The sequence below is a fragment of the Synchiropus splendidus genome, chromosome 1 (assembly GCF_027744825.2).
Source record: "Synchiropus splendidus isolate RoL2022-P1 chromosome 1, RoL_Sspl_1.0, whole genome shotgun sequence".
NCBI classification, from domain to species: domain Eukaryota; kingdom Metazoa; phylum Chordata; class Actinopteri; order Syngnathiformes; family Callionymidae; genus Synchiropus; species Synchiropus splendidus.
In genome coordinates, this window is record NC_071334.1 from 53815504 (window position 1) to 53838276 (window position 22773).

A 22773-nucleotide genomic window follows, 5' to 3' on the forward strand; every position below is an offset into this window, starting at 1 on the left:
CAACTCACACTTTGCTTTATACTCTAATGAACCTTTTATTGCACATTATCATTCGTGATAAATCCTCACAATTCGTTTAATTTTGACATCCTTTAGAAATGTAACACATCAAACATAAAACGTCTGATAATAAAGACTTGCCTCCGATATTTACTCCGAACTTAAGACACTAGTTCAGTTCAGCATGTTGTTGACTTTTACTTTTAATATGCCTATGATCAAATAAGTGATTTCACTCGTTTGTTATTATCTATAGATGTTTTCATAGTTGCTGCACTTTACATTAGATTATATCACTCCTCAAGAAAGAAGACAAAGACTCACTAAATGCTGCATACAGAAAATATACAAATATATTTTAATATTTACTTTATTATTCAACAAGATGCATAAGTAGGGAAACATGAACTTGAATTATTAAGTGATTACTTATCATTGATTTGGACCCATTAGGATCTTATAAATAGTGTGTCCCACTTTGAGAATCTTTGATGTGAAAATAAAGTTAAGTAATAATTATATTTGACTCATTGCCTATGTATTGTTTATCAATAGGTCAGGCTTATATATAAGGATGATATATAAATATTGACTTTATTAAAACAAGAACATGCAAGTAGCAAATCTTTTTCAAATATATTGATATGTAGTTAAACTTAAAGAATGTAGATTTCATAAAGGAATGTAAAATATGTCATTTTATATCTCTTTGGACACCTAAATTGTACATTTTTATACCGGAAAATTACTTTTAAAGTTAAGGTAAAAAAAAAAAAACTCAGGATGAAACGACTGCACATGACTTTCTTTTTTCATTCATAAATAGAAAGAGACCATTGGTTGGTTTGGTAGGTCACTGTTTGGGGTTAAAGGGTAAGCAACATTTTGCCAGTGGAGGAGTGAATCAAAAACAAGGAGGCAAAGACAGTCTGACCCTTGTCTCATTGTGCAGTGTCGTGCAGGAGGGCGTGGGGTTTCCCCTGGACCACTAGACTGAATACAATACCATCTTTGAGTCAGATTTCTACTGCCGGGGCGGATGATAGAGTAACGTCACAGTCCACCTCTGGGCATCCTCGTATGGAATAACAAACACTCAGACACACACCTGAATCGCCTGTTCAAAGCAGTCACTATGTTTAACAGGAATCAAATGCATAAAATATGTCCATTCTCTGTGGCAGCATTCTACAAATTGTTTATTTTCATGTCAGTCCAGAGTGATTTGAGAGCTTACAGGGAATAGCTGGCTAGAGTTAAAATGGGACGATAAGTACCAGCTGAAATGAATCTGAAAAGCAGCTGGGTTTATCTTCACTCACTCTCTGACATGTGCAGCTAAGAGAAAACAGGTGACCGAGGAATGTGTGAGGAAGCCTAACTGTAATACCAAAGCTCAAATTATTTGTTGCCACTGAGCTCTGTTGTAATAAATACATTTATTGTTTCCAGAGATCTTATCTGCTTTGTTTGAAACATATACCATTTTTGTTAAACGCTAATTTAATACCATAGCATATGATTGACACAACTATTCTTCTAGGGTGAATTCCACAACTTAATATTACTGCTCAGAAGAGGACAAAGTACAAGTTGACTATTTGAACATCACAGACACAGCCTGCCAGACATAGTCACGCACACAAAGGACAAGGAAGTAATATAGTAAGGTGTAGATTTCCAGTCTAAGTATAAGATCTTCATACCGCAAGTTGGATATATTTAGATCCACTTGCTCATGTATCCATGTGGCGCAGCAGACCACAATTATTCACAACACTGGGAGGTCCAAGTCTCATCTGTGAACACTCATGAGGAGACTTTGGGCGCACGATTAATGCAAGAGTCAAAGGTCAGGGCTAACAGTCATCTCTTATTAATGGCACCTCTTGTGAGTTAGCGCCATTGCAACACTTGAAGGACTCAAAATTTGGTCACATGCTGAGAATCACAGAGCAAATAACAAAATAAAATAAAAATAAATCAGGGTATTGATGCGGTGTTGTATAGTGAGTAGCTTGTCATTAGAGTGGGAGGTCTAAAATTATTTGTTTTATAAATCAATGTACTTTGATGGAGCAAATGCTTTAAACCATTTTAAGTGTCACAACAAATTATAAACTTGACAAATAACAATGAAACTAAAGCTATCGTTATGTGTAATATACCAAGTCCCCCATGTAGTTAGTCAAATTTAAATTATCCCTGGAATGTTGAAAAAATATTATCGTCATATTATTATTGTTACTATTATTATTCGTTTATTTTTATGATTATACGCCAACAAGACACCACCATCTAGTGTTAAAATGTGGTGTTACAGCTGATTTGTTTCGTCATTTATTTTTGGTGTCGTTCAGTCACGTTGCATGCTAATGATGCATTATATTCTCATCATCATTCGCCGACACGCACACAACTTGTAATAATCACCCAGTTTTGAACAAAACCTTTAAGCTCTCAAAAAATGGCATTCAAATAATTTGTGTTTTTTTAACATAAAAAATGTTTGAAACTATGGCTAATGAGTAACAAACCTTTGAAATGAGTATCAACATCATTTTGCGTATAAATCGCAAATACATGTACATGCAAATTAAATGCGCCAAAAAAAAACATACGAATCGATGCCTGACATGAACTCTTAAAAATAAATCGTTGCAATGACTGTACGAAATAATTTAATCAATGCACGTAATTTGAGTAATTCGTCGAAACGTTTATAAATTGCAATGAAATTGGAACGTCTATATAGTTTTACCAGGGAAGTAAAAACCTCTATTGTGAGGCGGGTCAAACATTAACACGCCAATCGCATTGCAAGATTTGTCACGTGTCTACTTCTAACCAATGGCAATTCTATGATTATCTCTTTTTGCCGCACCCAAGTGGGATGGCGGAGGATGGGCGGAGCCAGGCGGGGAACAGCAGCACCGAGATAAACTCCGAAGCCTCGAGAACCCAGGATAAAAATAGTGAAAACCGGCCGTCCAGACTTTGGGTTTCACTCTATTTCGACTGCACAAAGAGGGTAAGAGCACATACATCACAGTACGTCTCGTGTATGAGCGCTACTCTTTTAATTGCTTTAGCCTGCATCGTGTCTTTTAGAAAGCGGAACTATCACTGTTTTGCTAATATGTTTTCGTCGAGCACGGCAGTTTGCAATCTGGTCTTCACTTATCTGCTCGTCCGAAGAAATTTAAAATGTCCTTGCGTTTTGAAGCACACGCCTCTGCTCGGACGGTTTCCGGTGAGGAATAACAACAACACCCACACGCTAGTAGCACATATATCCCCCAGGCATCCGAACACGGAGCAGGCCGGACACCATCACCTTATTTTGCTTTCGTTAGTAGACCATTTCCTTGTCTCGATCCATTTGAACTTCTCTTGTCGCACTTGGTTTTCGATCTGGGTGTGTATTTTAAATCTGCTCAGTTGGCAGTGATGGAGCAGTTTCCTGTTCTCCGCACGGCGTCATGTTCTGCATAACAACTATCACTGTGTAAATCAATCCTCACATGCTCTTATTTGTCGAGCATCTTTGTTATGTATAATGTTAATTTCCTACTTGCAGGCATTGTCAGAAAGATACATCTTACTGAGTGCTTTGGGTGTGCGAGAGATCTGTAATGTCAAACACCAAGCTCATTGTTCAAATGTAGAATTAAGTTTGCTCCCAATTAATAACATCTTATTCATGTTTGTTTTTTCGACACTGTTTTAACAGCCATGTTAATATAGAACCAAACGCACGATTCTGGACTGATTCAGATATTCACAGTACAGTTTGCAGGAAGGCCCTGCCATTCTGGAACCACGGCATTGATTTGCAGGATGTGAGATAGAACATATTTTACGGGAAAGGTAAACTCAAAACATACAAAAATAACCTGCAAAAGTCTGTTGAACTACAAAGTCTATTGAGTTTGCAAAACAAGGTTTGGCAAAGTTATATAATCAGCATGAGTTCCATTTGGCTAAACGTGGTGTCATTTAGTGAATCTCTGAAGCGTTCCATGCTTGTGTGCACCTGGAAATGATGGGCATCATGGCTTTGTGCACTGACTGCTCCACTTTCCTAATTTACATGTTGGTTTAATGACCTTGTCTCATGTTATTTGAACTTGAAGTGCAAATAGAAGAAGCGTAAATGTATCCGAACTTTCATGATATAAGAGTAGATCTTGGTTAACCTGCAGTTGTTTTTGGCCATTTAGATTACCACACAAAAATCTGAAGAGGAAAAGTTAAGTGAATGTGGATCCCACATCAAAGGTCACCATGACACATTTGTCATTGAAGAAGTGAGAGATCAGAAATGCAAGCGATAAAATAAAAAGTTTGACCCACTTATTGAGAAAACTTTAAGCTAATGTTATAACTTCTGCTTCTCTACATTGGATGCATTTTAGAATTCTAAGGGGTTCTGTTGACAAAGATGGGTGTGCATAAGCAGTTGAGCATGAGTAGTACTTGTTTGTTCTCAAGTCTAATTGATGTTCTGAGGCGTCTATGGTAATGAACATTCATTTTAAAGTCGCAAGGGACTCGAGTAGAGTTTGATCTGATGCAGCAATTCTGCTCTTCTGCATTGATGCAATAGTTGTCGTTTTAAAAATTTGGTATGAGAGTCAAATCTGGACAGCAAACTCTAATCTGTTGCTGTGTCTATCCACTTGCAACCTACTGTGAGACAGCTTCCCCCTCCCAACTGAAAACTGAATGTAGATTAGCAAAGCAATACTGTCAAGATGAATTTTCATTGCTTGCACGATAGGAGATGGTAACCCCTTGGACATGCTGTTTAAAGGAATGAAACTCTCAGAGGAAGCGGCTTAACATTGTCAGTCTGGCTTTGTGTTGCCACCCTTGATACACACACACACACTCACATACTGTACGCTCCTGATTCAGAGATGTGCGAGTTTGGTTCACTCCCACTCCTCAACACCCACGCCAGACTGCAGTGCTGCTGGAAATGTTCTTTATTTGAAACAGTCGCCTTGATTTAACTTTTCCTTCATACTGGTTCACTTAGAATTTCCTCCCCTTTTTGTCCAACAGGAGGATTAAAACAATGAGTGATGAGAAAAACTGTGCAATGGCAGTGGATACTTTGATAATGACCAGTCTGGTGTCATCAGATTGACGCCCGCACACATGCGCACACACGTTTGTCTTCATATCTTAGGGACGACCATCAATGACATAATTCCCCAGCCTCTCACCCTTAACTTAACCACCCAAAACAAATGTTGAACCTTAACCAGGACTCTGAACCAAATGTATGCCTAATTATTATAAACTGCTTTTACCCACAGTTTAACCTTCTAAACCTTGTGAGGACAGGCTGAAATGTCCTCACAAAGCAAAATGTCCTCTCAAAAAGGTGGCTGGTCAAGACTTGGTACTTGCAACTATAGCAAAAAAAAAGCCCACAGTCGTACAACATCTGGTGTGACTCACAGTTGCTGTTGTGTTCTCACCAGACAACTTTGTAACATGGAGGCATTAGAGATAAGTTACTGTACATAGAGTCACATGAAGTGAACGAGCATGTCCCAGGCTTACTCTCCTGACACTGGTCAATAACAATTGAGGTATTTATACTGACTGGAATTGATAATAACATAACTACAGAAGAAATGCTTCTTGCTTTGCTTGCTTGTTTTGTATTGATTCCAGTGGTACGAAATGTGCCACCAAATGTGTCATTGTGTCTCCTATAATGCTATAATGTCACAGTTCAATAGCCCCAATGCTTACTATTATTATTTTGTTATTGGTATTGTTTTTTTTCGGCCAGCCCTAACTGAGGATTAAGCCATCGACATCCTTTACTCGGTCACTTGTGAAAATACCTTTCACTTTAAATTCATGAAACATTTAGAGAAGAACTACTTGAAAATGCAGATACCCACTTCATTTCTGTCACAAAATAGCAGGTTAATAAGCATTTTTGGAGCAAATGGCCTTGTAGAAGTGCTGGAAGTCAGACCATTCATCTTCTTCCGTCCATTTTTGTGTTTAATAATGTTTGTTTATGGTGTTTTGTTTAGATTTTTTTAAATTGAAACGGCAACTGAGTCACATACCTACAGTAGAGCATCTGCCATTTTACTTGTTTCTCTTGCTGTGTAATTCTGAGCTATTTGGGGGATGCTGCCATTTTCTAATCTTTAAATATAATACAAACAATGAAAAGCATATTCTGATGCAAAGCTACTTTATGAGGATGTCCAGTTTGATTGCTGAAGACATAAATTGACTCCAGGACCTGTTAAATGTGTTATTCTGAATATCCAGAGTGTGTCGAGATACTGACTCATGCACAAAACCTTTTATTGGAACAGTGTCAATATGACACCGTGGGCATTCCTACCAGTTAAAGTGGCTGCAGCCATGAGGAGCACTCACACCCCGAGACCAGTTGCTGCTGGATTCTTGCTCCCAAGTCATGCCTGGCATTTCAGAGTTTAAAAGAGTTTCGATATTTTGTTGCGTCGCTAAGCTAAACTACTGTCTGGCTGCAGTCACTTACTTGCTGACGGTGTGTGCGCACAATAGGTTACGTACAAGTTCCTTAGTGTTTCGCTGATGGCACTTAATGTCCCGCAACTCCTCAGCCGCTTCGTTGATGGAAGCGAGCCGCAGCTGCAGCGCCGCAGATCAAGCTGGAACATTTCTTCTAATGTCACTGCCTATAACTTCACCTCAGTATAAAGGTGACCAAATGTGTAAATTAATAATGCGTCTTTTCTTGCCCCATCGATGATGTAGAAGATCAATTGATGTAGTTTTCCTTTGAGTCTTCTAATATAGTTTGAGTATTGTACACAAATTCTTGTTCTTTTTTTATAATACAACTTAAATAATGGTTAATGTTCTCACAAGTTTTCCCAGTGGTGCAGTCGGCTGTCTGATAGTGGCCTACAGCTGTTCTTACATAACCCAAGTCTCAAAAGACTGTCTTGTGTTTCCATGGTAATGTTTGGTTTCCATGACGATGGCACCCTTCACAGGAGCGGAGGCTGGTCGAAGCCCATGTGCGAATGAAGCCATTTTTCAGCAGGGAAGGTAGATCTTGTGAGGCGGGGGCCGATGATTATGAAATCATGGTGTACATCACAGATGGAGTTCAGAGAGTCGTTTTACTGCTACATGTTTTCACTCTGGTGATATATTAGGGTGATATGTTGGACCATTAGCATTTCAGGGCTTGAATGAGCGGTTTCTGATACTGCTTATGAACCATGTCGATTTTACTAGATAAGGTGCTGGCTCATAGAGCTCAGCACTCAAGCTTAGGCTACCTGGTTTTCTGCTGCTGAAAATTAGAGTTCCTATTCTTTTTTTGTCCTCTGCTTGCTGTGGTGACTTAGCTGGATGTGATCAAAATTTGCCATGTCAATCTATCTGAGCAGTCACTTTGCTGCACAGACCCCTTCTGAGTCTGAAAAAGGTGATGACTTATGAATAGATGTGCACACAATTTGTTAGGCAGAGTACAGTTCTTTGTTAAGCTGCATTTTGGTTGGTTTTGTGATCTTTTAAATCGCTTCTGAATCGTGGCAAATGAGAATCTCAATTTTTCTATGACTCGATTTGTATTTCTTATTTTGCACACCCCTATTTATTATACATAAAAGTTGTGTGGCTCACTATGTTTTCTAAAGCACCATAATGAAAACAAGTACTTAAGCTTTTCTACACCAAGTAGCTCTGGTCACTGCAGCTGACAGCTATGATTCACGCCCACGACTCATCCCAAAGGGAACAAGATGTGACTCTGCCATGATGAATAACAATCAAACTTTTGTCAGAGAGGCCAGGAGCAGGTTGTTTACACATGTTTGACGCTGTAGCTCAGCTTCACATTGTCATGTTTGCATGTGTTGTATTTCAATCCTGTCTATGCACAATTGCTGTTCCAGAAGTCCAAAGTTCTTCATAATGATTATTTCCTTCCACCGTCTTTCTTCCGGTGCTTAATGTAGTTGATTTTGCTTTGTTGGCAACCAAGTATTGATGCTTAGCGGCACTGTGACCCCTAATACTCACCCGCACAGATGCCTGTGAGGCTGTCTGTGACCTTCAGGCTCAGCAGGATGTTCCACTGCTAGTAGTGTCCCTGTCAGAATATTTTCCAATCGTGGTGTGTTTTTGTTGTTTAAATCTGTTTTGTTGCAAGACTAGTCACTTTAATATTCCTCCAAGTAACCTTTCTTCCTGGGAAATGCATTTGTAGAAATCAATCAAACCATTTCTGTTTGCACCACGACAGGAAGTCTTTCCGTTTTTGGATGACCTTCACTAATGGTGTTCATTGATGATTTCAGCCTTTAGGCATCGATCTATAATATATCTATCTACAAGACACATACTGTCAGGTAGATTTAATTCTAAATTAATGTATTATTGTATGTTTTTTTTGTTACAATGGTTCAGTAATAATAGCAATGTGATAAAATAATCTCTTTGCGATTATTTGATGTAGCTCAGAAAAATGTGATTGCTAAGCCAGCACCACTCGGGTAGTAATGTACGCATTGTAACTGCTATTTTTAAAAGTTGTTTCTGCCTGAAATGTGTTTGCGAAAAGGGTAACATTATAAGTGAAATACAAAAAGAAAGCAAATAGCAAAGCTTGTTTTACTACTCCTTGAGTTCATTTCTGTTCTGAAATAGAATTGTGCAAGTTGAGTGACTTTTGTTGTCTATAATACATCATCTGCTCAGGTCTGCCCAGGATGAACGGTGACTCAGGCGCCGGAGTGGTGACGGCCCACCCTCCGACCACAGCGCCCCACAAGGAGCGCTACTTTGACCGAGTTGACGAGAGTAGTCCCGAGTACCAAAGAGAGAGGAACATGGCACCCGACTTGCGGCAGGATTTCAACATGATGGAGCAGAAGAAGCGGGTGTCCATGATCTTGCAGAGTCCGGTCAGTACTCAGATGCGGTCATGTCCGGGTCAAAATCCACACAACGTCACAGAATAAGTCTGTTTGGTCTAAGCTGTTTGGCTGCAGCTGATATCACATGATGCAACCCGTTTATTCCGAGTCAATGATGTGTGTGTTCAGAATACAGGGCAGCATTGTTTACAGCTAGTTCTGATAAGAATGTTCAGTTTGTTTGTATGGTTGAGATATGGAAGTCAGCTTTTATTTTACAGCATTTAAATTAAGTTTTTCTTTATTTTGTCTCTGTTTAGGCTGTGTGTCTTAGCAGCACAAACAAAATTATAAGAGGTGGCGTCCACTCTGACTCCAAGCAATCTTAAATTCTACTTATTGAACCTATTTTTGCTCAGTTGCTCTGTTATTCTTTCAGCTTTGTTGTTTGATAATGGTTAAAATATAATTATTTCCTGTTTTTTTTTTTTCACGGCTGGCCTGAAAGGCGTTCTGCGATGAGCTGGAAACGATGATACAGGATCAGCTGAAAAAGGGGAAGACACCCACGAGCCTGCTGGCACTGCAGCAGATTGCCGACTTCATGACCACAAGCATGCCTTCCATGTATCCAGCTGCTCCACAGGGAGGAATGGCAGCGCTCAACATGAGTAAGTAGACAAGTGTGTGACCTTTTCACCTCATGTCCTGAAATCTGACTGTGTGTGTGTGTGTGGTTATTGTGAGTCAGGGTTCACTTCAATGGCAAATATTTAGCAGCCTGCCTGTGAAGAAGTTGATTTTATTTTTGTGACAGGAGCAATATTCTGCTCAACTACCTTCACAACTGTGTTTATCGCATTGTGACACCATGACTGATCGGTCGCTCTAATGACTGACAGGTTTGGGGATGGTGACTCCAGTCAATGATCTACGTGGCTCCGACTCCATCTCCTATGACAAAGGCGAGAAGCTGCTTCGCTGCAAGCTGGCAGCATTCTACCGACTCACTGACTTGTTCGGCTGGTCTCAACTCATTTACAATCATCTATCAGTAAGAGAACTTTCCTCCAAATGTTGTCATTATTTTGTTCATCTGCAAAGTTGACTCAGAAGTTCATGGCTATTTTTGAACTAATATCATCATGTTATCGTCCTCCAGGTCCGTGTCAACTCTGACGATGAGCGCTTTCTTCTCGTTCCTTTTGGGCTCTTGTACAGTGAAGTCACAGCTTCAAGTCTGGTAAGCATCACTGCTCCACCCCTCTGTCACTGTGAACTTTCTCTCTTTTCCTCATACTTACTTGTTCCCCCTCTAGGTGAAGATTGATCGTCAAGGTGAGATTGTGGACCGAGGCAGCACCAACCTTGGAGTCAACCAGGCCGGCTTCTGCCTCCACTCTGCCATCTATGCTTCTCGACCTGACGTCAAGTGTATTGTTCACATACACACAGCTGCCGGTGCTGCGGTGAGAGACTTGATCAATGGCGAACATGGGTTTATAGTTGGTACTGACTTGCGTTATGTCCTAGGTATCGGCGTTAAAATGTGGCCTGTTGCCCATCTCACCTGAGGCCCTGGCTGTTGGTGATGTTGGCTACCATGACTACCAAGGTATTCTGGTGGACCAGGATGAGACAGAGCTCATACAGAAGAATCTGGGGAAGGACAGGAAGGTAACAATCTTGTATTGATTCTTGGTGGCTGTCAATGACTGAATTTGTTTTCTCTATCTCCGCTGCTGCAGGTTCTCATCCTGAGGAACCACGGCCTGGTTTCTGTTGGAGAGACTGTGGAAGAAGCTTACTATTACATCCACAATTTGGTCACTGCCTGTGAGATTCAGGTAGAACTCGATCGTAATCCTAAATCAATTTCTCTATTGATTTTCAGTGAAATATATCAATTCTTGTCTGCGTCTCTCTCAGGTGCGGACAATGGCCAGCGCTGGAGGCCCTGAAAACTTGGTGATGCTTGACCCAGCAAAGTACAAGTCACGTCCTCAGGTCCCTGAACCAGCTGGTGATGGGTCTGCTACACATCCTAAATGGGGTGTCGGGGAGCAAGAGTTTGAAGCCCTTATGAGAATGCTTGACAATTTGGTAACTATCAGAAGGAAACCAGTATGTTTACATGGCTACACTTGTCTTGATAATTACATTGAATTACTCCAGTAAACCAGAAAGCTCAGGTCTCGTTTGCAACCATTGTTTATAAAAGGGTTCCTCTACTTCCCTCAGGGCTACAGGACAGGCTACCCATACCGCTGCCCCGCATTGCGAGACAAAGGTAAAAAACACAGTGATGTGGAGGTGGCCGCCACAATCCATGGCGGCTACTCATATGGCGAGGACAGTGACTCGGGCGCTCGCTCCCCACTCAAACACAGCTTCCAGCGCGGCCAGCGGGACAAGACCCGCTGGCTTAATGCCAGCGGCCGCCCCGACGAGCCCTATGAGGACGGGCCCGATGGCAGCAGCCCCAAGTCGAAGCCTAAGGTGTGGACGAACATAACACACGATCACGTCAAACCCTTGCTGCAGTCTCTCTCGTCCGGTGTCTGCGTGCCAAGCTGTATAACCAACTGCTTGGTCTGTGCCTACCTTATTGTTCATAGTATAGATTGTTGTTGGAAATGAGCAGGTGAGCGGCATCATGAGTGTCAGGGGACAGCCAAGGCATTTCTTTCACTTTCCTCATAGCTCTTCTTCAGTGCCACTGAAATTATTGTTCAAAATCCAGAAGTAGTTCTTGTTTCTGATTGTTTTAAAGTTACGTTTTAACAGAAGAAACAGTAAGTCACAGTTTCCATTGATCTAGTCTTTTAGAAAAGCCTTTTCTCATATTTAAACTTCACTAAACCTCCCAGAGTCTCCAGAATCCTTCTGCATTGTTAAGTCTGTTCACGGCATCTTTCTGCCTCCTGATGCCGGGCCACCTGCCCCCTGCATGCTGTTACCCCACCACTGCACGAGTTGTCCTTAAATGCATTGTTGGTGTTGATGTTTTTCCCAGAGGAGCGAGCAGCAGGGTTGTTGCCCGAGTCCTCATGTGGACGGAGACACAGATCCGCATAGGTAGAACTGGTTTAAGAGAGAGATGAAACACCCAATATGAATAATAGATGAAGGAGAAGAACGCAAGTATGGGAATATGTTTAGATATGAAGTTTCGAATGACAAAAAAAAATCAATTCTGTTGCTGCTAGGAATAATTTAACTTAACATGGGTCTCTTTATTGAAAATGAGAAAGCTAAACATTTGAATATTTGAGTTGACCCTGACTGATTAATGGATCAAATGCACGCTCTTTGATGAATATTTAAGTTTCTATTTTGATGCGCTTCTGCATGTTCACAAACTCGGTGAAATGCTTACCTAACATCTGAAGTAATTATCTCCTGTTGGGAAAGTAGGAAGTGTTGTGTTGTCAAACTCTTTCTCAGTGAGTATGTCACGTTCACATTTTCATCTCATACTCCAAACCCAACTCGACTGAGCATTCCCTCATTCAGCTCCTCGTCTGCCAGAGTCGAGAGAATAGTCATGCTTCCTTGGCAACTGACTAAATTAAAAAAAAACTGCATGAAAGTGAGTTTGTTAAATCTATCCTCACCTGCTGCTCATTCAAAAAAAAAATCCCAGGCTTGCATTTCTTCACCCCTGCTGTGCATTACCAGGGTTTTTACGAGTGATAAAGGGATCGATGTGGACAAAGGGGGATTTCTTTCTCATAATTCAGGCGGTGACGAGTTGCACTGTACGGGCTGGTGTTTTTTTTTTCTCTCTTATCTCTGTCGTCCTTGTTGTCGTGTGTCAGCCTGGGAAATGACTTTGGTGATGCCAGCTCACCCCTCACTGCCACTCGCTTCGTAAGCCAGACTCATTGTCTCCCACCCACCCATCTCTCACACTCCCACCACGGTTTATCTACTCTTAACCTTCGTTTGTTTTGTTATGTGATGTTGCTTTGATTCCTTTTTTTTTGTCAGTGATGATGACTGATGTGTAATGCACAACTGTATCAGGAAAATAAGTGACTTCCATACTGCGATAAATTGTCTTTCTTACTAAAAGAGATTATTGTTGAGGCAAATTTAGTAATTATTGCTATTGCCTTTGCCACAACTAGGGATGGCTGGTAATGTATTGTACATGGTTTATTGCAGAAAACAATCCCCACAATGAGAATTTTATGTCTTGATTAAGTCGATAAACAGAAGAACACTGGCACCATTGGACTTGCATACATGTATACGATGAGTCCATGACAATGGGCCATGCTCTCCAGCTCAGCGGAGTTTGGCAGTTGACCACATTGTTACAGTCATGGAGAGTATGGAGGACTTTGGTGCACAATCCTAGTTTTAAACCTTCTTTTAATACAAAACACTCCCAGTAATGACAATAATAGACTCTGAGTCTCTGGGCCGGTGTTGGTTTTGTTAGATCCAGCGCTCCAAACACATTTCTGACGTGGTTCATATCGACACATGCAGGGTTTTCAGTAGTGCTGCAGCCTCTGCAAAAGATCGAAGTGAAAATAGTTGGATATTCCATGGACATCCTGTTTGTGGAATATCCGCTGAATAACGCCGTCCGTTGGCACAAGAATTTCTGCTATTTCTTCAGTAGTGTCCGAAAAATGTGTCCTGACAGGCCCACACTTATTTAACCCCAAAATAAAACAGACCAGTCTGTGAGGTTACGAAACACCACATGGTTCTCAGAGAAAGGGAAATATTGAATTGCCCGTCTACACACTTGGCTAAGTATTATATTTAACGTAAACGAATGATGATATTTGAAACTCCAGTAATTCAGAGAATAAATTACTTGTAATAAATGTAGATAATTCTAAGTTTTGAAACAGGAAAACTAATCTCTGATCCAATGTTTTCCTTTGGGTCAATGAATGGTTGTTTAAGAAGTGTCCTTCGTCGACATTCCTTTTTCCTGGTGATTCGTCATCATTGTTGGTTTTCTTCACTTCTGTTGGTCCATTTCATTTCAGCACGATTCAGTCTTGTGATGCCTGCATTATATTTTGTGTTTTTATATTTTGTGCCTGCATATTCACTTTTTAATTTAGCTTCAGAACCGCTTTAGTTCTTGTGCTGATGTTTTATCTCATGTTTACAGTGGACCAAGGAGGACGGTGTCCGTCAGGCTGCAGTAGCCAATCAGTTCATCCCACTGAACACTAATCCTAAAGAAGTGCTTGAAATGAGGAATAAGGTATTATCTTTTCCTCTTGTTTGTCTATGATTCATTCAACTCTAAAAGAAGATGATTTGTTGTAGATTCGGGAACAGAACCTGCAGGACATCAAGACTGCCGGACCCCAGTCCCAGGTTCTGTGTGCCAGCACTGTGGTGGAGCGGAGCTTCAACCAGGTGAGCCCGACAACTGTCTCACTCATCCTGACCACATGCTGCAAATATTCGGGAAGTGAGCCCTGTGAACTGCAAGAAGGGACACATATTAAACCTAAAGTAATAATGGCTAAATAAATATGATTGATTTCAGTCAAACTACATTTTACTTCTGTTTTCCATGTTGTGTAGAGGGGATTTCTTTTTTGTAATTTTTCATTCATCTCAAATTAGTTCCAGCTATCCCTGCTCTTCAGATTCCTTGTCAGTGAAACACAAAAAGCTGTGCACTGCACCAGTGGCATCTGTTGGTTGTAAATGTGATTTTTGATTTATCTGTCAACAATTCTTTCCCCTTATATTCAATGTGTTTATATCTGTACCTGCATTTTCTTCATTGAAGTTTTGCATTAATGGAGAGCTAAACGTTTGTACTGTAGTCAAAGGTTGGCTGTGTAACTGTGACATTATTCTTTGACCACAGAAATTGTCAGTTTGGCAGGTAAGTAGTGTAATCTGATTGGTGACACTCTGCTCTCCAAACCTTCTGGCTCTGTTTTAAGTCCATAGTCATATGTCATCCATTTTTTTTAGATTTACATTTATTTAATCGTCTTACTATGGTTTTATCTTTTGTTGTTGAAACTTTTTGACTGAGGCTTTATACAACTGATCCATTATCATACCTGCATGCAGTTAACGTTAAGGTCCACCATCAATATGTAAGAATCTCAGCACCCGCTTGAAATCTCCCCTGGCTTTTTGGAATACATGGAATTTCGTGGAGAGGAGGTCAAAAAGGCATTTTGCTGTTTTCTTCTTCTTCTCTTTTTTTTTGGCATTCATTTTTGCCTCTTCGCTGCACGATGCTTTATTTCAACAACCTACATCTCTTCGCTTGGCTGTCTGTCAATTGCGAGTCCCCTGTGTTTGAGTGAATGCCGAGGTGGAAAGCGAACTGCTTAACTACTTCATTTAAAAATAGCTGTTATCAAAGTGTTACAACACCTTTTGTACTGCAATTTTTGTGCAGACCCATATTGATATATATGAAAACCGCTCTTTCCACCTCTCTGAGTGAATGGTGCTCATTTTCTTGCCTGCATCAGTTTGCTAGTTTGAAGAATCAGGATGTGCCGATCCCCCGCCTCACTGGGTTTACTATTGCAGGACGCCCCTCTCTCTGACTGTACAGACACTATTGATGGCCTCGATGTGTCCGAGGGGTCCTATAGTCCTGCTAAATCATTTAGAAAGGTACTTCCCAAGAGCGATTATTTGCTTTGGTGTGACATTTTTAACTGAACGCGGGTGAACACAAATTGTAATGTTGTCTTATAAAACCGAATAGTTTCTCTTCTCATTCTCTCATTTATTATACTATATTCATGATAATAATTTTGGAGACTAAATTAGATGTTTTTGGTTTTAAAATTTCTGACCATTGGCATATCCATTTCTCATCATGTCCTGCAGGGGGAGCTAGTGACGGCATCCAAGGCCATCATTGAAAAAGAGTATCAGCCGAAGGTCATCGTCAGCAAGCAGGGTCCAAACCCATTCACCAAGCTCACTGACCAGGAGCTGGACGAGTATCGCAGAGAAGTGGAGCAGAAGCAGAAAGGGGGTGAAGGTAAAGGATTTTAAATGCACTTGAGTTAGGTTTTACCTGTCTTTACAAGTATCCAAAAGTGATCTATTTAAAAGAAGTGTCTCTTCTACAGCAAATCTGATATGAATGTCATCCTCGTATAGAATAGTCGTCAGAAAACCTCAGTTTTATATATTAACAATATGTTTTGTGAGGATGCTTTCATAAGTTAACCTAAGAACGTTTTCATTTGCAGTAAAATAAGTTTATAACTACTATTCATTAAAATTGAAATCCTCATGACGCACAGTATTTTATTTAATATTAGTTATGTAGATAAAAAGAATAAAGCTATCGTAGCTTTTTAAAATACTTAAGTAGGATGATTAATTTTAACACATATTAAAGCTGTGAGGGGAAAACGTCAGCTACTCAAATGGTAATTGGTGTAATTCACTGCCTTGTTTGTCATGTCTAGTGACATCTTTAGTGTCCATGGTGTGATCATGTCGCCCACACACATATGTGGCTTTACAGTGCAAGGACAAGACTCGCCCCAGGGCAGCTCTGGTTCACCGTGCTCTCAGCCTAGAAGGGAGCCACTTCCTGCTTCGCAGCATTCTGATTCAACCAGTGTAGCATCAGGCTGCGCCACCGTGGATAAGCCCACGAAGGGAGGCACAGAGAGGGTGTCAAAAGAAGAGTCAGCCCCAGAATCTCCCCATAAAGAGTTCCATTGCGCCGTGGTGCGAGCTCTCAGCAAAGAGTCTGGAGTGGTAGCGGCTGGTCAGGCTCCAGGTACTCGAGATGAAGTGGAATTCTGAACAAATCTGGAGTTCCACTTCCTCCTCCATCACCTCAGTGCTGGTCCTCCTGGTTCCTTCCGAATCTCTGGGAATCCAAACCTAATTTCCCCCCCTTCTTTCTCTGGGTGTTTTTGTGGTGTTATCATGTTTTTAGCCTGCAGTTGAATCTTCACGAGGGTCACATGACAATCAGACGATGACAATGGAAGAATAGAATGAACTTGATGGAAGATTTTACTGAATGAAATTGAAGAATGATACTAATATCATTACAAATCTCAAGACCTGCTTGCTTTACATTTAATTGCTCTCAACCGATGTCTGAGTAACACAAGTGGATGGAATTTAAACTCATCTGCATAACTTTGTTAGCAGTGATGTTGAAAACCTGTGGTCCAATCAGATGAGCGACTCACTCCTTCCCTCCTTGGGTGTTTTTTTTTGGTGTGGTTCCCCTCTCTCTTATCACAGCAAACTGTTTGAGTTTGTCTCCTGAGATGATTTTGGTTTTCAGTAATGTTTTGGTGCATGTGCTTTGTCTGACTTGCCACACTTTCCCCTCTTGATCTATCAGACATTTATTTCTTTCCATTTTCTTCCAGATCAACCCCAACCTGTGGAAGCAGAGGAGGAGCCTAAAGGCCAGAAACCTACCGCCACACCGCCCAGCACCCCAGTCAGAGCAGAGGAAGGTAAGTCTGCCCACTCAAGTCTTTAAACTGAGCCGCTCCGGTGCAGCCTGGTCCAGTATGGGTTTCTTCTGTGGCCTAAAATCGTGGGTGGCTCCTGCCTGTTCATCTGCCTGCCTGTCATGTTGTGGTGTTTTTTTAAAACGACTACTGCTGATGTTGTGCTGTGTTGGAAGTAATAACAGACCAAGAGTTAAAATCCTCAAGATCTTTATTACCACAACTCAAATTCCACTTTTGTTTTGGCTCCTGGTCTTTATTACTATTGGATTACACTGAAACAGTGATTTGTAGTCACACCTTAACCTGAAAGTATGCAGTATGTAGTATATTGACAATTAAGAATCATCAATAATTTAAAAACTTCTATCGCATTTTAAAAGTCTTGTTTTTTTAGTTTTTTATTTAGATAGATTATATAGGTATACTTATTAATATTTTGGGAAATCAGAACATACAATACAATAAATGTAACACAAAGGAAAAACTTTCAACCAATGAGTAGTAGTCACAACACCTACTGTTTTGGAAATAGTAAACTTTGAAAATTAATATGAAAATAGTACTTTAGTATTATTTATAGTTTTTTTGTATACCTTTCTTTTTTATAATTTTTCAAATCAATGAAATCTGTCTTATAAATTTTATGAGTAATTGAGTATCTGAAAACTGTGTATCCCTGAATAGTCATTAAAATTAACCAGTCATATTTTATCCGGAATTATACATAGAAAAGGAAAGTTACATGCTGTGCACGTGCTTGCTTTTTCATTATTTTATTTGTTATATTTTTTTAGTATTTAAAGTAGTTGAATATGTAATTCTTTTCAACCTTTTTAACATAACATTTTATTAATATGTTTGAAAGCAGAAAGATTACAATAAATAAACGTAGTGAAGTATTAAGGATAGAACAATTCAGTCATGCTACATGACCTTCAGATAAAAAGCATTTAATTATTTGAAAAGATTTGACAGAGAAAAGCACAAACTGATATGAAGCTTTAGTCATCCTGAGTCTAACACAACAGTGTTTGAAAGATCAAAACACACTGTTCATGTTCAATATCGACTCCAATAACTTCCACTTTTGTGGAGGGCAGTAGTGAGTAGCCAACAGGTGTAATCTAATAAGGCAAAGTGTCTATATTACTGTACTGTACTGTTTCTCTCCTCCACTTCATTCTTCATCTATGATGGGGTCCCCTGAGAATGGCTCCCCACCATTCTCCACCAAGCTGACCTCATCTTCCATTTCCCCTGTCTTGATTTGATTTGAACTCTGTGCCTGTGGTGGTTTGACCTGCATAGACTTTTGTTTCTACTTGTGCTTCCTTTCTTCTTCGTGGCTGCGATTACAATCAGGAGATGGAAATACAAAAGAGTACCTGTTACCATAGTAAGTAACGATCCAACTGACCCTCCAAGTGCCCCGTCACCTCCATGCCTGTGTGTAATCACTCACCATGTCTCACCGTCTGCATGGCTTCAGTAGCAGTACTAACCCATATGGCAGGTTCAGTCCAAACTCCTCCTAGTCCCTTCGCTGAGGTATATTTCCCACATCCTCTTCATGCAACTCTGTAGAGTCTAACTGGTTCAGTGTGCTAGTTGTAGTAAATTACGGGGAGGATGTGACTGAAGTACACCTCAGCGCCAGCCAAACAGTCTCAACGACTCACTAGTTTAGCCAACCTCTCCGACACTAACCTGGTCAATGTTATGTAACGCTGTTTTGTTTGAAACTATCAGGTAATGTCATGACTGTCATTTGTTTTGCAGACGATCCCTTCAACAGGTACCTCTGTGATTGTGTTTGCTTGTGAAGCTTCAGGCTGTTGTGAGGCTAACGCTTGGCTGTGTCAGCGTGGGCTCCGACCCATGATGTGATTAAGACTGGGTGCAGTTCTGTCACTGGTTGTTATGTTCGGCGGCTGCCTCGGGTTCTGCTCTGATTCGGTCAGGTACTTTCGGCTGCAATGGTCTTTGGTTATTTAATGGCTTCTGGTTTTGGAGCTGCGCTCTCTTAACACTTTTCCACTGAGGCTGCTGTGAAGTGGTTTGTGGCACCAGGAGAAGCTGGCTTTGAGATACCATTGTTCTTAAAAGCAAATACAGGAAAACATGTCTGTTTATTCATTTGTTTATATAAACTACAAGATATCTCCAGATCTGACATCCAAGCTTAATACAAGAGTAGAAATATATATATATATATATATATATATATATATATATATATATATATATATATATATATATATATATATATATATATATATATATATATATATATATATATATATATATATATATATATATATAGTTGTTGAATTATAATTGACAGTAGTATTCATTTTATTTTTTAAATGAACTTTTACCATCTGTCATTTAGATAAGAGATATAAGAAAATGTCATTTGAAATAGTATAAATGAAGAAATAAAACCCCAATGATCATCAGACATGTGAGAGCTTACTTGTGTGCCCTTTAAAATGAGTCTCTTGTTTAGTAAGTGAGTGAGTGAGTGAGTGGATGAATTGGGCCTGTTTTTGCTGCTCACCCGTTTGGGCTTCTGACTAAAACCTGTGGAGACTTCTGCTTCCTGTTTCCTGTCGCAGACCTTTCCCTGTGTCTGTTTGTGTCCAGGCTGTACATGAACACAAGAACAGCTCTCATTAAGATTTCCCTCTTTAAATGAAGGTAAATTTAGTCCGTCAGCATGTCTGCAGTTAATTACTGAGGCACTCGGTGATGTACAGGTTATTTTTTTAGCTGTTGTGGCGTGTCCGAAGTCATTTAATTTAAATTTTTTGTCTAACTTAGTGTAGTGCAGACACTATGAAGGGATTTTTGTTTATTTTTTTGGGGGGATGAGCTTCTGAATGTAGAATGATGACTACCTTAGTTTGTGCTGGTGTCACCAGGTGCTGGTCTTGCAACACAGTATATTTTACGTGTATGAATGGGAAGTTTGACTATTATTGGTGCCTGGAAAGTTTTACATCAAATACTACAACGACTCTGTGTTGAAGTTAACACATAAGTTATTCAACCAGAGAAGCCTGAAAGCCTTCCGGACATCCTTTATCTGAAGTTTGTTATTTAGTAGTTTACTATCGTGTTCATGTGCTCGTGTGAAGAGGGTTTCAGCACAGTTTCTTTGCTTAAGAGCAACTGTTCCTGCCTTACTTGTATTGTGTTGGTGAGGAAGTTAAACCTGGTCAAAAGAGCGGGCGACTCACACCTACCTTCTCTGTAAGTGGGCAATTCTGTAAGTGAAAATGACCTGCTGTCGTTCCTCTGATTGACCTGGAGTTTGGCAACACTGGGTTGAAAATCATGCTTAGTTTGAGGAATCATGGATAGTTTACACTTCTCAAAAAGTTCATGAATGTCTGCTGTTCTGTTGGAGGAAACGACCACCTGTCGGTCTTAAACGTGACCACAGTCAAGTCTTATAGAAAGATTCCATGAATATGTACTCATTGTCCTTCTTGCCTCTTCCTCTCATCAGAATCTCATCCCGAGCAAACGTTTAAAGACGAGAGCGACGCCGCCACGCTCAGGCAGACGCTTCCAGACTTAACCCCCGATGACCCCTCCGACGCATCAGCCCTACCTGCTGAAGACCCTGCCCCAGCACCGGACCCTGCTCCCACTGCTGACCCAGCACCTGACAGCGCTCCTGCCGAAGCCACAGAGGATCCTGGTGAGGATCCAGCGGACGCAGGCGAGCAAGAAGGCGATGAGTCTCCCAGCAAATCTCCCTCCAAGAAGAAAAAGAAGTTCCGCACACCTTCCTTCCTGAAGAAGAACAAGAAAAAGACAGAGTCCTAGAGGACCTCAGGATTCGGTTGTCCAGCCTGGCACTGATTTTCATTTGTGTCCTGCTTTTATTGCATCACTCACACACACTTTTGCTTTTTATCCTTTTGTATTGTCTGTCCTCAATAGTGTGTACCAATTTTGTCGGCTCACTACTGCACAGCTGCGTCACGTCTCTTCCACTCTGCCGGCCTTTCTATGCATGTGTGTTTACCATAGACCCCATTGGACCCCTGGCCTGCCACCCCCATGTTATTTTTAGGAAAGATAAATCATAACCACTAGAATGTATTGGGATTGTATCTAAACATGTGTCTTTGAAGAACAGTGAATGCTGACGTCTGTGCCCGCATTATCCCAGAATTAAATCTGACAGAAACCACTCATTTTTCATCTGCTAAATCTTGCAGTTTAACCCTGTATTGTCTTTCAACACTGCATTGTGTCATAGTTTGATTTGAAGTCGGTATGTGATAGCTACTTCAAAACTCATGCGGCCAATCGTTATGACGTGGAACATTGAAGTTTATGAACTATTTCCTGATGCAGTGTATTAGTCAGCAATATTTTTATGCGTATAAAGTCTGTATTATACACCGTCATACAGCTTAATTAAATCAGCTGCAATCAATCTTCATTTGTTGACTTTTTTTTTTTTTTATTATTAAAACTCCACCCCTATGATCCATTGTTATGGCCTTATGGATGTGTTGAAAGTACCTTTAACTCTGATTCAGAATGTTGATTTGGGAAGTGACAGTGCTTTCTGAGCATCTATACTGCTGCGTTGCTTTTAGGATGAAGGAGAATAGAGTTAATAATAGTTTAATGCCAAGGTTTCAAGAACATGTTATTCAAAGGATGAAAAATTAAAAGTTAAAATCTGCTGATTTGGATCAAACTTTAAATTCTAAAAGTGTAAAACGAATGCATTATTAATGAACAGAGAGCCAAAAATGAAAATGTTGGAAAAGTAAGTAAAGCATGTTCCAAGATAATTCAGACTTGTGGATAAGTATGAAGACATCCCATTTAAACTAGATGCACGTGGTCATTTGCTGTATTTAATTTTAAATAATCGGTAAATAATTAATAGCTGTCACATTTTTGTATCAAAAATCATATGTGGATGATTTCTGCATTTGTAGGAAGTTTAGTCAGATTAGAAATTGGTTGTAAACTCTATTTAAACTTCTACTGAGTTAAAAGTTGGACCACCAGCCCTCAAATATTTGGAAATCTTAATTCTCACCGCACTCTTGTGTTTATTTGTTTTTTTTTTTAAACCTCAGTGTCTGGACTACTGTGTACATTTGTTAATGACTGATATAAGCTGTGCATTTCCAAATGTTACAACACAGAGAAAGCTAGTGGATGAAAGTGAAGTAAAAATAAATGTTCAGAGACCATTGTGTGCTAATTTTACCCAGAACTCACAAGTGAACCGGTGCCCAGTTACCATGCCATGTCGAGCAACAAGCACTGGACTGTGTTCCTGTTATCCCTCATGTTTGCTTATTTTTCGGTCATGCCATAAACTCTGCCTGCTCACTTGCTCTTATTTTGAGAATGACTCAGTT

The 22773-nt window shown here is 40.2% G+C and overlaps 1 protein-coding gene across 1 annotated transcript; it reads left to right on the top strand.

The window, feature by feature from the left end:
- The first annotated feature begins 2883 nt into the window (after positions 1 to 2883).
- Positions 2884 to 21824, top strand: add1 (adducin 1 (alpha)). Its single transcript, XM_053865400.1, is given in 18 exon segments — positions 2884 to 3031; positions 8746 to 8951; positions 9412 to 9574; positions 9806 to 9957; positions 10066 to 10146; positions 10223 to 10372; positions 10437 to 10580; positions 10652 to 10750; positions 10833 to 11006; positions 11145 to 11402; positions 14047 to 14142; positions 14208 to 14300; positions 15450 to 15536; positions 15756 to 15912; positions 16408 to 16668; positions 17279 to 17368; positions 20883 to 21142; positions 21145 to 21824. Coding segments are annotated over 17 exon segments (2787 nt in total). The 5' UTR covers positions 2884 to 3031; positions 8746 to 8756; the 3' UTR covers positions 21472 to 21824.
- The last annotated feature ends 949 nt before the right edge of the window (positions 21825 to 22773 follow it).